Genomic DNA, 12,806 nt, shown 5'->3' with positions numbered 1-12,806 from the left:
AGGTGATATCAGAGCCATGCGCCAGCTCTAAGGGTGCACAATGGGATCTCATCACCAGTAAATAAATAGATTTTAAAAAGAGGAGAATCCTCACTTCTACTGTAACAAGATTTTGATTGGTTTTTAAACTGGTCTTGGAGCAATGATTGGCTTGATATGGAAGAGAGTGAGTGAGCTTTTTTTGGTACTGCTGCATTTCTACCTGTCACTTCTTCAAACTTCTCCATTAAGCACTCATACCTTTTGGAACCTCAGAAATCAGACTTAAACATGGCAATTCTATCACAAAAGTAATTGAGTGGGAGTATCAGCTCTTTAGTGATTATCCAATTGCCTATCAAAGGTGATACTGAACGATCGTTTTTCCAGATTAATATGTGGAAAAGAGAAGAAATAATACTGAGTTCATGTCTAATATTTGTAAGTGATATGCTTTGTAGTGGTATTTCTTTTTACTTGCTGCATGGAGATCATTAGATATGGTTCACTGAAATTCCATGTTAATAAAAAAAAATATTAATTCCAAAAGTTGACCAGAATGTTTGTATGAATTTAAAACATGAAAGTCAGTAAATATTAAACCAAAGTGTCTTGACATGTAAGTCAAAAAAGAATTAGTTCAAGATCTGAGCTTAGACTCTCAGGGTTTTTTTTTCTCCTTCAGCTTATATCATCATCAGTAGCCATCTTTAACTGATGTTTATTTCAAACTTGGACAAATATTACGTGTAATACTGTATCATCTAGGAGCCCTAGGAATACTTCAACTGAGACGAAGCATGGAAAGCCTGAGAAATTATTTTGCTAGTTACAACTGATTGAGTGTAAAAGGGTTTATAGAAAAGTCATTTCAGGCCTCTCAGTTTCACAGTGTTTTGAAAAGGTTTTAAAATAAGTTTGTGCCCTCTAATATATGTCAAAATGAAGGCCACAGAGGGGTCTTGTGAGACAGTTCTTTGTCTTTAAAAAAAATAAATAAATAAAATTCTAAAATACCCTCAAAACTCTCCCCATAATAAAACAAAATAGCCTAAACTGTTTTTAAAGAATATCCTAAAATTCTGCTTTCGATAGACTAGTTCAGTCAGAATGAAAGCTATTAGGTTTAGGAGGGGAATTAAGGGCAGAGTTTCACACTTTATTCTTTGTCTATTCATTTTTGTAAATGTAATTCAATCTTAGTACTGTCTGAATTGTGTTTTAATGATTTAAAAATAATACTCAGGAAAAAATAGTCGCCACTATACTATTGATTTAGCGGCACCAATAATGAGATGCAGGGAAGAGCTTGTTGGCTGAATAAGCCGAAGTCAACTTCAGGAGATTGAATGACTAAAAAAAGATGCACATACTGTTTAAATTCACTCAGAGTCGGTGTTTTGTGATGGCAAGCTAAATTTAACGACTTCAGACAACTGTCTTGTCAGATGAGTCTGACATGCATTCTGAATTACAATGCTAGGGATTTTTGCCTTTGGAACATGGAATGTTAACACTGAAAATAGTCCCAGGCAGATCCAGCTTTTGTTTATAACACTCAGTACTTCCTGCACATAACTATAAAAATTATACTGAACTTTGCTCTTCTACTTCTATCTCCAAGTTTAACTAAAACTCAGTGAAACCTCTTCTTTGCTATCCTTGCAAGTTTCATGAGGTGATCACATGTAAGTATGGTTAATAAACCTAAAAGCTATTGATTTATGAATAAATGAAAAACTGGAAGAGTTTTCAAGGAACACTGTCAATCTGAAATCTAGGGTAAAATTTTTAGAGGTCACTAGGTGATTTGAGACCAAGTCCCACTGACTTTCAGTGAGATTTAGGAGCCTTGAAAATGGGACTTAGGGTTCTATGTCACTTAAGTCCTTTACAAAATTTTACATCTAATCAATTAAAAAAAAATCAAAAGAAACTTGATGCTACTTTATTCACAATTTTAAAAATGCCTATTGCTAATGCAAAACTCTCTTTTTCCTGTTGGTCTTCAGCTTAGGTCAGTGCTCTAACACTGGATTACAGTTGGTTTTTTGTATTGTTACTTCTGAAAGTTGCCCTGTCCATAACCTGGTAATTCTAGCTACCTTGTGCTTTGTTTGTGTTTATAAGATTTCATTATTGAAAGCTTACTTTCCTATTACATTACCTTACTGAGTTTAAAGACTGCCCTGCTAGACCTAGAATTTTCCTGCAAATCTAATATAATAGTTAGAATGTATTTACTACTTCTACAGCATTTCCTCACAAAGTATAACTTTATATAATGCAGTTTAACACACTGGCTAACCTGTTTTATTTTGAAGCTGTTTTCTGAAGTAATGGAATGATTGCTGTGGTAAAATACACAGTTGACTTCTAAAGCGACCTGTAAGAATCACTCTACCATATGCTCTGATAACATTTTTTTTAAACTACAGATAACTGTGAATATTATTACTCTATTACGAGAGTATGTTATAAAAATGAAAGCTTAATGTATGCTATTTTGACCCGGGGAAAGGGGGGGGGCGGTATGCAAATATTTGAAAGGAAAGGAAGGGAAATATTTTCATTTCCAAATGATCTGAGCTAAATTTTGCTTTAGAAGACATGCATTTTTTTAAAAATATGAGTACTGTTTCCATAATAGCTCTAAAAGGTTAGTGGCTGAATTCTAATCTTCTTTCTCCCTATGCAAACCCATTTAACTCAAAAGGCTAGAATATGCCCTAAATATTTGTGGTTCGCTTCTTGATCATAATGTAAAGGACTTAGCACATTTTTGAACCCACTTCTGCTCCCACAAAAAGTGAAACATTTTACAATTGTCCTGGTAAAAACTTAGGTCGATCCTCATCCTGTCACTCTTTTCAAGAAAAAATGGATAATTATTTAATTTCCATTTTCTAATCTAACCACTTGGAATTCTGAGCCTTAAAATAATGCTGTAGATGTCTTGAAACTCCTAGCAGATATGGAGATATATATTAAATAACTGTTAGAATTTTTTAAACATATCCTGCAAACTATGTGAGGTAGTGTTCAGGGAGTAAATCAGTTGTTTTGGGCCATGGACTTGTGGATTTGAATGCCAAAGAGCTATGAGAATTTTTTTCATATAAAAATCTATAAAATATTAATCACAAAAAACTTGTTAAATCTCTTATTTTTTTGGAGGGAATAGAAGCTTGTGTTGACCTAATTTCTGTCTCATCAATTGAAAAGTTATAAAAATAATAATAAAAAATAAAATAATTATAGTCTGACCAAGTTACAGCTCCTCCATTCCCCCACTTCAACAGTGCAAATCAAATTCCCTTCTTTCTATTTAATTTAACCATTAAAGTGAGTCTACATTAGGTAAGAAAACTAGTACAGTGACATTGGTTTACACACAGTGATAGGTATTGTTTCTCCTTGGGATGTGTTAGTATATTGCCGCATAGTTTTTTGTCAGGCGAGCATGGTGCATCTCCACATAGCAGCATTGAAGTGATTTATAATGGTTGCCTGAATTACAGATCTAGGCCAACTCCAGATTTCTGTCTGTAAGATGATGTCAGCAAAGTTTAATTATGGAATGAAAGGCAAGTCTTATTCCATGGTTTCCACCACTGTTTCTGTTAGTTGGGTCTTTGGGGTAACTTTCAGTTGTGAAACACTATATTATGGGAGGGCTGAACCAGTGCAATGCAATATTTTGTTTTCTTGTTTGTAGCGGAAGGGGAATGGCTAACCATTTGACTATATTGAATTAATTAGACTTGAGCCAAAGATCTTGTCCCAAGTGGCTAAAGCGGTTGGTACAGTCAACCTTTAGTAAAACACTTAGGACCTGGGAGTTTGTGTGAATGCAAGCCACTGTCCATCTGATATGAACCCAAAGTGTCCCAATTCTAGGCTCCTTTATAGTCTTTATCTTAACATGTGAAAACTTCAAACTGTCTTGTCTTCACTAGGATTTTACCTCATGTTGGTTACCGTGTGTTTGTTAACACAAGATAAGAATGTGCCTTTTTTTCCACGTGAAGATGCATCCTAAGGGGCCTGCCCTCAACCCATTCATGGGGCTGGGATTGAATAGTCAGAAATGTCACCACAGGGCGACCTGTTGATCAGTTACTTAGTGCTGGAAAAGAGCAGGAACACATACGTTTTTGTGACTGCTTGATCACTACCAACACACCCTAGTGTGAGTTTACTCCCTTAGGACTGCTCAGATGTATATGACTGGCTGCTAAGAACAAGTGTCCATGATGGATGTTGCTGGAGCTGGGCTTATCGTGGTTTAACTTCAAGTGTGAAAAAGGACAAACCTTGACCAGATATGAAATTTAAAATCTAGCTTGAACTTCTGTTTCTAATGTGGAAAATAGTTTCTTTGCCTACACTTTATCCTCCCTTCTTGCCTTGACTCAAGTTGGTTTGTGCTGTCACTGGGATGAAAATCTATAGTTATCTTGGCTAAAGGAATGTGTCAATACGTATGTACCAAGGAAGATTTATTTACACCAGTGTTCTGACATATGAGCTCATTATTCTAGTGACTGAGAATAATAATTTGACTGGAGGGTGAGGAGGGAGAGAGTTGAATTAAAAAAAGTGACCTACATGTAGTAGTCAGATAATGTTGTTGTTGCTTTTACTAAAGATATAGATATAGATATATATGTTTAGGAAATAAGTGCCTACTGCATTGTTAACTGTAGGGGCATTTCACTGGCAAAGTTGAATTTAATTCTGTGCATTATAAATATGAGAATATTTAAATCTTGGCCTATTTTCTTTTGTGGCCTACATCATCATTTATTTCTTGCATATCTCATGTTTGCAATGTTCTCTTTTACTGTTGGTCTGCACTGTTAGTCTTGTAAAGGCATTACAGGTTAAGGATAAGGAGTTTTACTTGAATGTTAAGATTGAAGTAGATGTAGATTAAAACAATATAATTAAAAAGGAGCAGAACAGGCATTTCACCTATTTTTTTTCTGACTTCCTTCCCCCACTATCTTTCGATAAACCAAATATGAAGTCTGACATTGGAGTTGGTTGCATTACTTGCTAACAGTGTCACAGAAGTGTACTCTCAATTAAAGATGGAGCTCAGCTGTGTCAACAAATAATTGTATTTGAAAATAATATTGCTTTGGTAATTTGACGTTTAAAAAAGAACTTATTAATTCCAAGGAAAACAGCAGTTCCTTTAGTAGGAAAGTAAATAGATCCAGTTTCTGTGCTACCAGTGAGCATTATTATAGTTGTCAGCTAAGCAGATTAAAGAAAACATTTTCAGCCACAAACATATGGATTTCCATTTGTAAAATATCACTTGGTCCCTCATAACCAAGAAAATACTCTAGTAATTACTGAAATAATGGCTCCCTTTTCCCCTCTTCTCTATTTGTTGAATTCTTTACATGCCTTTGACTATTGATTGGTGTATTTGCTTAAAATTTGCTGTAGGGTTATTAGAGAATAAATGACTGAAGCTTTTAGCTTTTGAAAATTTTGAAACCACATCAAGAAACAGAAATCTGATATTTCTGTAAATGGTTTAATTCAAAGCCAGCAGCATTTTAAAAACATTTTATACTACTTTTACACAATTCTATTTGGATGTTGGTATGTCTGAGTTCCTGGCCATCGTTTATTTTTGGTTGTCTGTGGTTCTCAAGTCTGTAGTTGGCTGCCTTACCCTTACCCCCATCTAGGAGAAATGGATACTAAGTTATGTTGATTTAAATAATCAATCTTAATCATCATTTAAATCAGAAAGCAAGGGATAAACCTCGATTTAAATAATGGTTTTTAATTTTGTTTTGCATTTGTACTTTTTAGTTATTTTTCTAAAGAGAGGTTCATTCTTGTTGGTATAATCATTTAAAACATGTAGATTTGCAAAGAAATATAAGCTTTACACTAAATTTCGTAGTTTTTGCTAATCCGGAGGATACTCTATATTTATATACATGTATCTAAGCAATTATATAGCTTAATTTACATTTATTCAGATTAATTTTTACTCTCATGTTAGAAAATGGTGAATGAGGCATTTATTTATTCCCCCCTCCCCCCTCATTTGTGTCAACTGCATTTGGATGGAAATTGGAATTCAATTAATGCATAAAAACAGCATTTAAAATTTAATTATTAGATAAATGAAACTACCTTAAATGTGCTAAGGGAAAAATGTTTATCAAAACATGCTTTGCATTTAAAACTGACTTATTTATTAAATGAAGGAATTACTAACACTGCTAAATTTTGCTGATTGTGTCTGGTCACCACATCCTTTAAGTTTTTAGGACTAGTAGATCTCATTCCTTCCTACCCATGTACTGGAAAAAAGACAGCAAGCTTTCCTTTTTCAATTTCAAGTCAGTTTCTCAACTTTAAAGGATCTAGTCCAAATGAATTTTTTCCCCTGTATCTGCAGAAAAGACTACTGCCATCGAAATGTGGTTTACCACTTCAGCAAACTCTGGATTCAGGTGCTTAGCCAGTGACTTCGACCATTTCGGTGGCTTGACTTTCTTTAAAACTTTGGTAGCAAACATATATTACTTAAATGGTTCATCTCCAGCCCTGAAACTTATTGTGGTTGACATGACTGACAGATTGCTAGCAGTGTCTGCCTGAGTACTTTGTATTGAGAATATTGGCAAGAAAATGAGGTGGAATAAGTGAATGATCCATCTGCTTCTTCACTGCCTGCAATTTAACTTCATCGTTGGGTATTTCTTTCTACTGTGTTTCTTGAAATTTTTTCCAAATTTCAACAGCATCATAATAGCGCAGCTATCTTTTTGTAATTTGTCCAAAGTAATGGAAATAGATTTCAGTATATCAAGATAGCTTGACCATCTTAGACTGTATTAAAGTATACATAGCCTCATCTACACTAGACTATTAGAACATAACTAATCCTTCTAAAATACTTTTTAAGTAATACTTTAGAGAAAGCTTGGGAGGAGCATAGGAAAGGGAATAGTGAGTATTTTTCAGACAGGAATAGGAATGGAAAGAAAGGGTAAAGGAACTGAAAGAGCTGAGTGAAAAAGGGAGAGCTTAAGAGTGATCAGCTGGAAAAGAGATAGTGAAATTGTGAGTGAGGAAGGAGAAGGTGGATAAGAAGAGCCAAAGAGATTTGAAAGGCTTAGATGGGAAGGAGGAAGAAAATGCAATGTAAGGCAGGAGCAGAAGGAATGGGAAGGGAAGAATGAAGAACAGACGTGGGAAGAAAAAAAGGAAAAAATCTAGCTATATATCACAGCTCTGCACCTTAAATCACATTGTGGCCTCCTTAAGGACCCCACTGAGGTCTCAGGACTCTAATCATCAGCTGTCTCGGAGTGGGACCCTGTGTTTCTTTCCCTGCAGGCCTGGGAATTTAGGCTTCAATTCCTTCTGCAATTCACTGTGATCATCTTAGCAAGTCTGAATTTAGTTCATGACTTGCCATCCTATTCTCTGCCAGGGACAATGATGGGTTCAGGGCTTTTGAGCCCTGGCACTTCTAGGCATGGCAGTTCATAGCCCCGGTTCCTATGGGCTTGCTGATTCAGTTACCAATGTAAAAAAAATTGCTTGAGCCCCGACACTTAATTGCTTGAGCCATGGCACCTCTTTCATTACAAATTAAGCACTGGACAGGTTAACCAGTAACCAGCCAGCCTTCATAATGCTTTTGTTCTGAATAAATACTTTGAGTTATAGAGAAAACGTATCATAAAAACACATAACAGCTTATGTGCCTGCCTGTTACTTATGGAGAAAAGGCTTTCTCAACGAGGAAGGTTTTGCAGCATTTCCTACAGATGGTCAGACTGGATTTGCCCGACCGCCTCTGGAAGATTGTTCCATAGCTGGATCCTCTTGTTTTGTCTTGAGTTGCATTCTTTACCCTGAGTATTTTGATCTGCGTTGTCTCAGAGAAGTGCAACCATCACAAAAATGGAATAGAGTATGGGAAAAGGGAAAAAGAGGACAGTACAAAAATAAGTTGAATGCCGAAATTTTATGATAAATAATTTGTGACTCTTTAAATTTACACTGTGTATATCTAGATATTGCCAAAGCATCTCTGCCAGGGAAGGCTTATCTCTAGTTCACTTCTGAAAATCAAACTTTTTGCCTTTTGAAATGAGTGTATACCAAACGACAGATATTCGGAGAAGCTTTCCCAGGGTAGGCTGCTTCTGACATTTCTGCCAAGGTTACCTCCCTCCCCTCCCTTTGCAAACTACTCTCTTTGACCCTGGAATGTAAGGGAGGAATGTAGAGGGCTAGCAGAATGTAGAGGATGGGGCAGCTTCAGTGACATCGCCCACTGAAATGCCAACAACTATTCATACAGCCCTTAGTGATGCCCTGTGATTGGAATTTGGCCTCTGATCAAAAGATAGTGAATGCCACTATTATGTCACTAATGTGCTCTAACGAGATAAACAAGTTTCTGTTTCTCTCATCGTCCCAGGTCTACTTCTTCGTGTGCAGGTAGTGACTAATTTGTAAACTGCACATGAATGCATACATAAAAAGAAAAACAAGCCAAAGGCTCCTGTTTTTCTGGGAGTGAGACACAATCCAATATTAGAAGATAGTGTGGTATTTTTACTTTAGACTACGCTACCAGTGTGTCTTTAATGCCTTTACACAAAAAACTTTGTCCACAAGACACTGAAACAGGGATGCCTTTCCAAGCTCATCTGGGTTCACTGAGCCCCTAGTGCGCACATCCTTTAACCATGTGGGCTGAGAGAGAAATAGCAGGCTCCTGGGAGGCCAGCACTTGCCCAGTGCACAAAGATGCATTCCAAGGTGGGAATTGGGAGCAGTGGCAGCAGCAGCTGGGCTTGAGTGAGAGACGTCTTCAGAACCCCTGGTCATCTCTCTGTGGTACAGGTGATGATTGGCTGGTGTCATGTTTGTTCTGATTTACTAACATGACATCAATCAATCATCCCTGTCATCACTTGGCCTTTCCCCTCATCCTTTGTCTTGTCTATTTAGATTGTAAGGTCTTTGGAGCAGGGACCATTTTAGTATTTGTATAGCACCCAGCACAATGGGTGTTAATCCTGACTATAGTCTTTTGGGTGCTATCATAATTTAAAGAACAAAAAATAATTCATGTTCAGCCTGGCCCCCTTACGTTACAAGGAGATAAAGTACAACTATGAAAAATATGGAAAAGTATACTTTTAATAGAGATCACTAGGTGGTGTTCGTGGTATGAAGTCGTATAAAATGCAAATATTACATTTTTTAAATTCCATGTATTATCCTTTGCATGGTTATTGTTGGAATACAGGACAAATTGAATCCTATATTGAGTTGATATAGATAGAAAGCAGGATATGGGGCAAAAAATAAGTTACATTCCTTAAAATAAGAATGGTGGTCATCTTAGTTAACTCTACTGCAAAATACAGAGCATTTTATCTAAATTTCTTTAGTAAGGATATGCTGATTTTTAAAAAAAAAAAGTTAGCATCTTTTAGGAAGCTGGAAACCACTGGAGAGTATTTGATGTTTGCAATAGCATATCTAAAATATTTTGGTTGGAATTGATAGCAGGAAACAGAGAAGTACTAAGGTGGATGTGAACACAATTGCCAAGAGCTCAACTTGGTTGAGAATTTCTGGTGACAGTCACTTGGTTTAGGACTAAAATTAAATTTTCCCCTTCAAAGCTTTTTTAAATAACATTTTTAAATGAGTATTTTTTTCTTTTTTGTCATGTAGACAGTACCCTTTCTCATAAAATTATGTTTACTGAAGATCTACAGAACAAGTTTTCTTAATGTGTTCATTTCACTTTACAGAAAGATCCAGATTATTTGCAGCTGTGGCTGGACAGTTTTGTTTCTAGCTATGAACAGTTTCTGGATGTGGACTTTGAGAAGCTTCCCACTAGGTATGTAGAAATACAGATCTGCTCATCTTCTGTTTGATGTCTAGAGAGAATCTTGCTGGGCTCCAAGTCTGTTTAAAATATATATAATAACATTAATTGGTCCACTCCCATATTTCTTGACTGGCATGCTTGGTCCCATTCTTTAAAGGTCAAATTTGGGTTGGTAATGTTGAAACTAGATAAACAGTGGTATTTGCATCAAACTCGGAAATGACATCAACATACATTTGTTTTTGTTAGCAGAAATTTACTTATTACAGCTCTTTGTATGTTGGTGAAGTAAATATTCTGCAGTAAACCTGAAGTGTGAAATAATATATAGGTGGTTTAAAAGAAATGTGAATATATAGGGGAAAGATCTGGGATTGTAGATATAGTTCTGCAATTTAATTTCTTGGATTGCTTTAATATTAAGGATGAACTAAGATTGTGTTCAACTATTTAAGATTCTTTTCATTAAGTAAATATATCTGTAGAACTAAATTTGACTAATACACTTGAGAAAATGTGAAAAGAAGCTGCTTCTTTACTTGACTGCTGAGATCTTAATTCAGGCTTTTGTATGTTGTGCTGCAATGCAGTGTTGCCAGCCCAAGCATTGAAAAATCATGAGATTGACTTAAAGCATGAGATTTTAAAATATAATTGGTTCTTTTTTGCCTTCTGGTTTTTGGACCGTCAGGGTTCATGTTCTCATGCTTTTCTTCGCAACCCTGAGAGGTAGAAACTCTTTTTTTATGGAAGCACAATCACATGGCTTTAGGAAGTAGGACTTTAAGCAAAGCCAAATACTGTGAGACTCAGAGAAAAAATCATGAGAGTTGGCCACAGTACTACAACTGATATTACACTGTTTTAGGTGGTGATAATGAATGCAGAGAATGAAGCTCCCTGCACTGTGGCTCTGGTCCTAAACCCATTACAATCAATGGAAATTCCCCCATGGCTTCCATAGGTTTTGGATCAGGTTTTACTTAAAGAACTACCAATGTCCACAACTGTTGCAAGGAAACATTGAACCTAGCAGCTAAAAGTGTACTTTTCTTGGCTATGTGTAATACTTTTCTCAGTGAGTATAATATATTAATATAGAAATAATATTTAATATAATTATATGCAATTTATAACAAAAACTAAAAATGTTTTGTTTTGTATCACAGTCTGTCAGTTTTGCTTTGCTGAGGCAAAAATGTGTCCTCATAGGGTTATATTTTTTGCCTAGAAAGTGTCAAAATTGTCAGTCCACCACATGTAGTTTAGTATGAGAAATGTTAACAGTGGAATAAAAGGATTAAATTAGAAGTGTTTGTCAACAACATAATTGTTTTTATTTTTTCAATAGCAACTTGGGAAAAGATTAAAAGGAAAAAACCATAAACCTAAAGCTATGCTGTGCAAAAACAATGACAGTGTCTTCATTGTGCAGAGTGAGTTTCTAGAGCTCAATGTAAAATCCAATGTTTTACTGAGATTAATAACAGGATTAGTGTTGTGACCTAAAAGAGTAGAACTGTATAGGATTGGACTCATTTTGTAACAGATGCAGAGTGAAAATGTCTAGGCAACATAAGGGTGAGGTCAGGTGACTACTGTGTGTTTTAATGGCTGGAAATAAATATCCTACTATGAGAGGGCGTATATTCATTTTAACAATAAATCCTTGTTTCTGGTCCCTGATTGTGTTTAGATATAATCAAACACATGGTGACATTCTTCTGGGTTTATTTTTTCATACATTATAAAATGTAACTTTTATGGTGCAGTGTTTGAAAGAGAAGAAATATGAAAGAATCAGCAATAAATAATTCAAAGTAAATATGGAGATATTTTATAATCTGCACATGAAGCTATCACATTCGTTTGTACCAAAGCTAATCTCTAATTTGTGTCCCAAAGTTGCTTCCCCTTTATACGTTTTAATCAAAAGCTAATTCTTTCTTTGATCCTGGAAGTGATTGTGTTCTGCATGCTGAAATGAGGAATTGTTGAGGGAGAGAAAGACACTATGTATACTTTCATTTTACAGGATCTCAAAATGCTTTACAGCTACTGTACATGCATGCAGCACTTCAGATAGACACTTCCGAGGCAGAGGTGATTGAATGTTGCAAAATAGGGCAGGGAGAGGAAATTTTGAACAAAGGCACCCCACTTTTATGAAAAGTGCCATGGGATCTTGATGTCCATGAAGAGAATATGGGACTTCATTTTTCTTAATCAGCCAAAAAACCAAAACACAGCAGACTTCATGGAACTCTAATTAATTTGTCTCTGAGGCATGAAGGACTGAGTTGGCTCCACTGAGATTTGAATCTAAGTGGGTAATACCACAGTGGTCTAATTGATTATAAGAATATCTTTTTCTGCACATAAAATATGTATTTCCTTTTAATCTAGCATGCCAAGTTTGGGAACCTGAAAAATATTTTGTATAATACAGATCTCAAAAAGCTCTAAATTCATTTGTTTGTTCTGGAAGTGTGGATAAAACGTATATAGCAAGGTATTATTGTAGGCCAGAGAGGAAACTATGGGTTGTAGAGTAGATCTTCTGTTGCAACCGCATATTTTACAGCACAATTTCTCTCTCTAGTTTTTTATAATGTTTTTATCTAGTTTAGATTTAAGTGTCTCAAGCAATGGAGTTTATATCACTTCCATAGTATAATAGATTTGTGCACATTGAACATGAGAGAGTGTCACTCCACTGTTTTGCATTTCTCAAAGCATCTATGGCATCTTACTATATTTACAATTGAAAGTGTAAAGCCTTCCTTACCAGCTAGTTAGAGGTTATTTTCCTTGCTGAATGGGGAAGAAATTTTCACTCTGTTTTGTATCTGTAATAACTGCAAAGGCAATTTGAGTATGTTATCAGTCTTCCTTTTGTTTTTGGCTCAAATACTGT

At 35.6% G+C, this 12,806-nt stretch overlaps 2 protein-coding genes across 9 annotated transcripts in view; one reads left to right on the top strand and one right to left on the bottom strand.

The window, feature by feature from the left end:
• The window catches only part of ICA1L (islet cell autoantigen 1 like), a 427,480-nt gene that overhangs the window by 194,176 nt on the left and 220,498 nt on the right, over positions 1 to 12,806 (bottom strand). The gene's annotated exons all lie outside the window — the stretch shown is intronic.
• Positions 1 to 12,806, top strand: part of NBEAL1 (neurobeachin like 1) — a 157,300-nt gene that overhangs the window by 12,369 nt on the left and 132,125 nt on the right. For all 8 annotated transcript variants that reach the window (XM_067548859.1, XM_067548860.1, XM_067548856.1 and 5 more), the window contains exon 3: positions 9,807 to 9,898. In XM_067548859.1, the coding sequence (XP_067404960.1) occupies positions 9,807 to 9,898 (92 nt within the window). The remainder of the gene's footprint in view (positions 1 to 9,806; positions 9,899 to 12,806) is intronic.

Source organism: Emydura macquarii, unplaced genomic scaffold, assembly GCF_026122565.2.
Source record: "Emydura macquarii macquarii isolate MOO-44397 ecotype Brisbane River unplaced genomic scaffold, CSIRO-AGI_Emac_v2 contig_1253, whole genome shotgun sequence".
Classification (NCBI taxonomy): Eukaryota; Metazoa; Chordata; order Testudines; family Chelidae; genus Emydura; species Emydura macquarii.
Note: the sequence above shows the minus strand (reverse complement) of the source record. Positions and strands in the feature narration are given on the sequence as shown.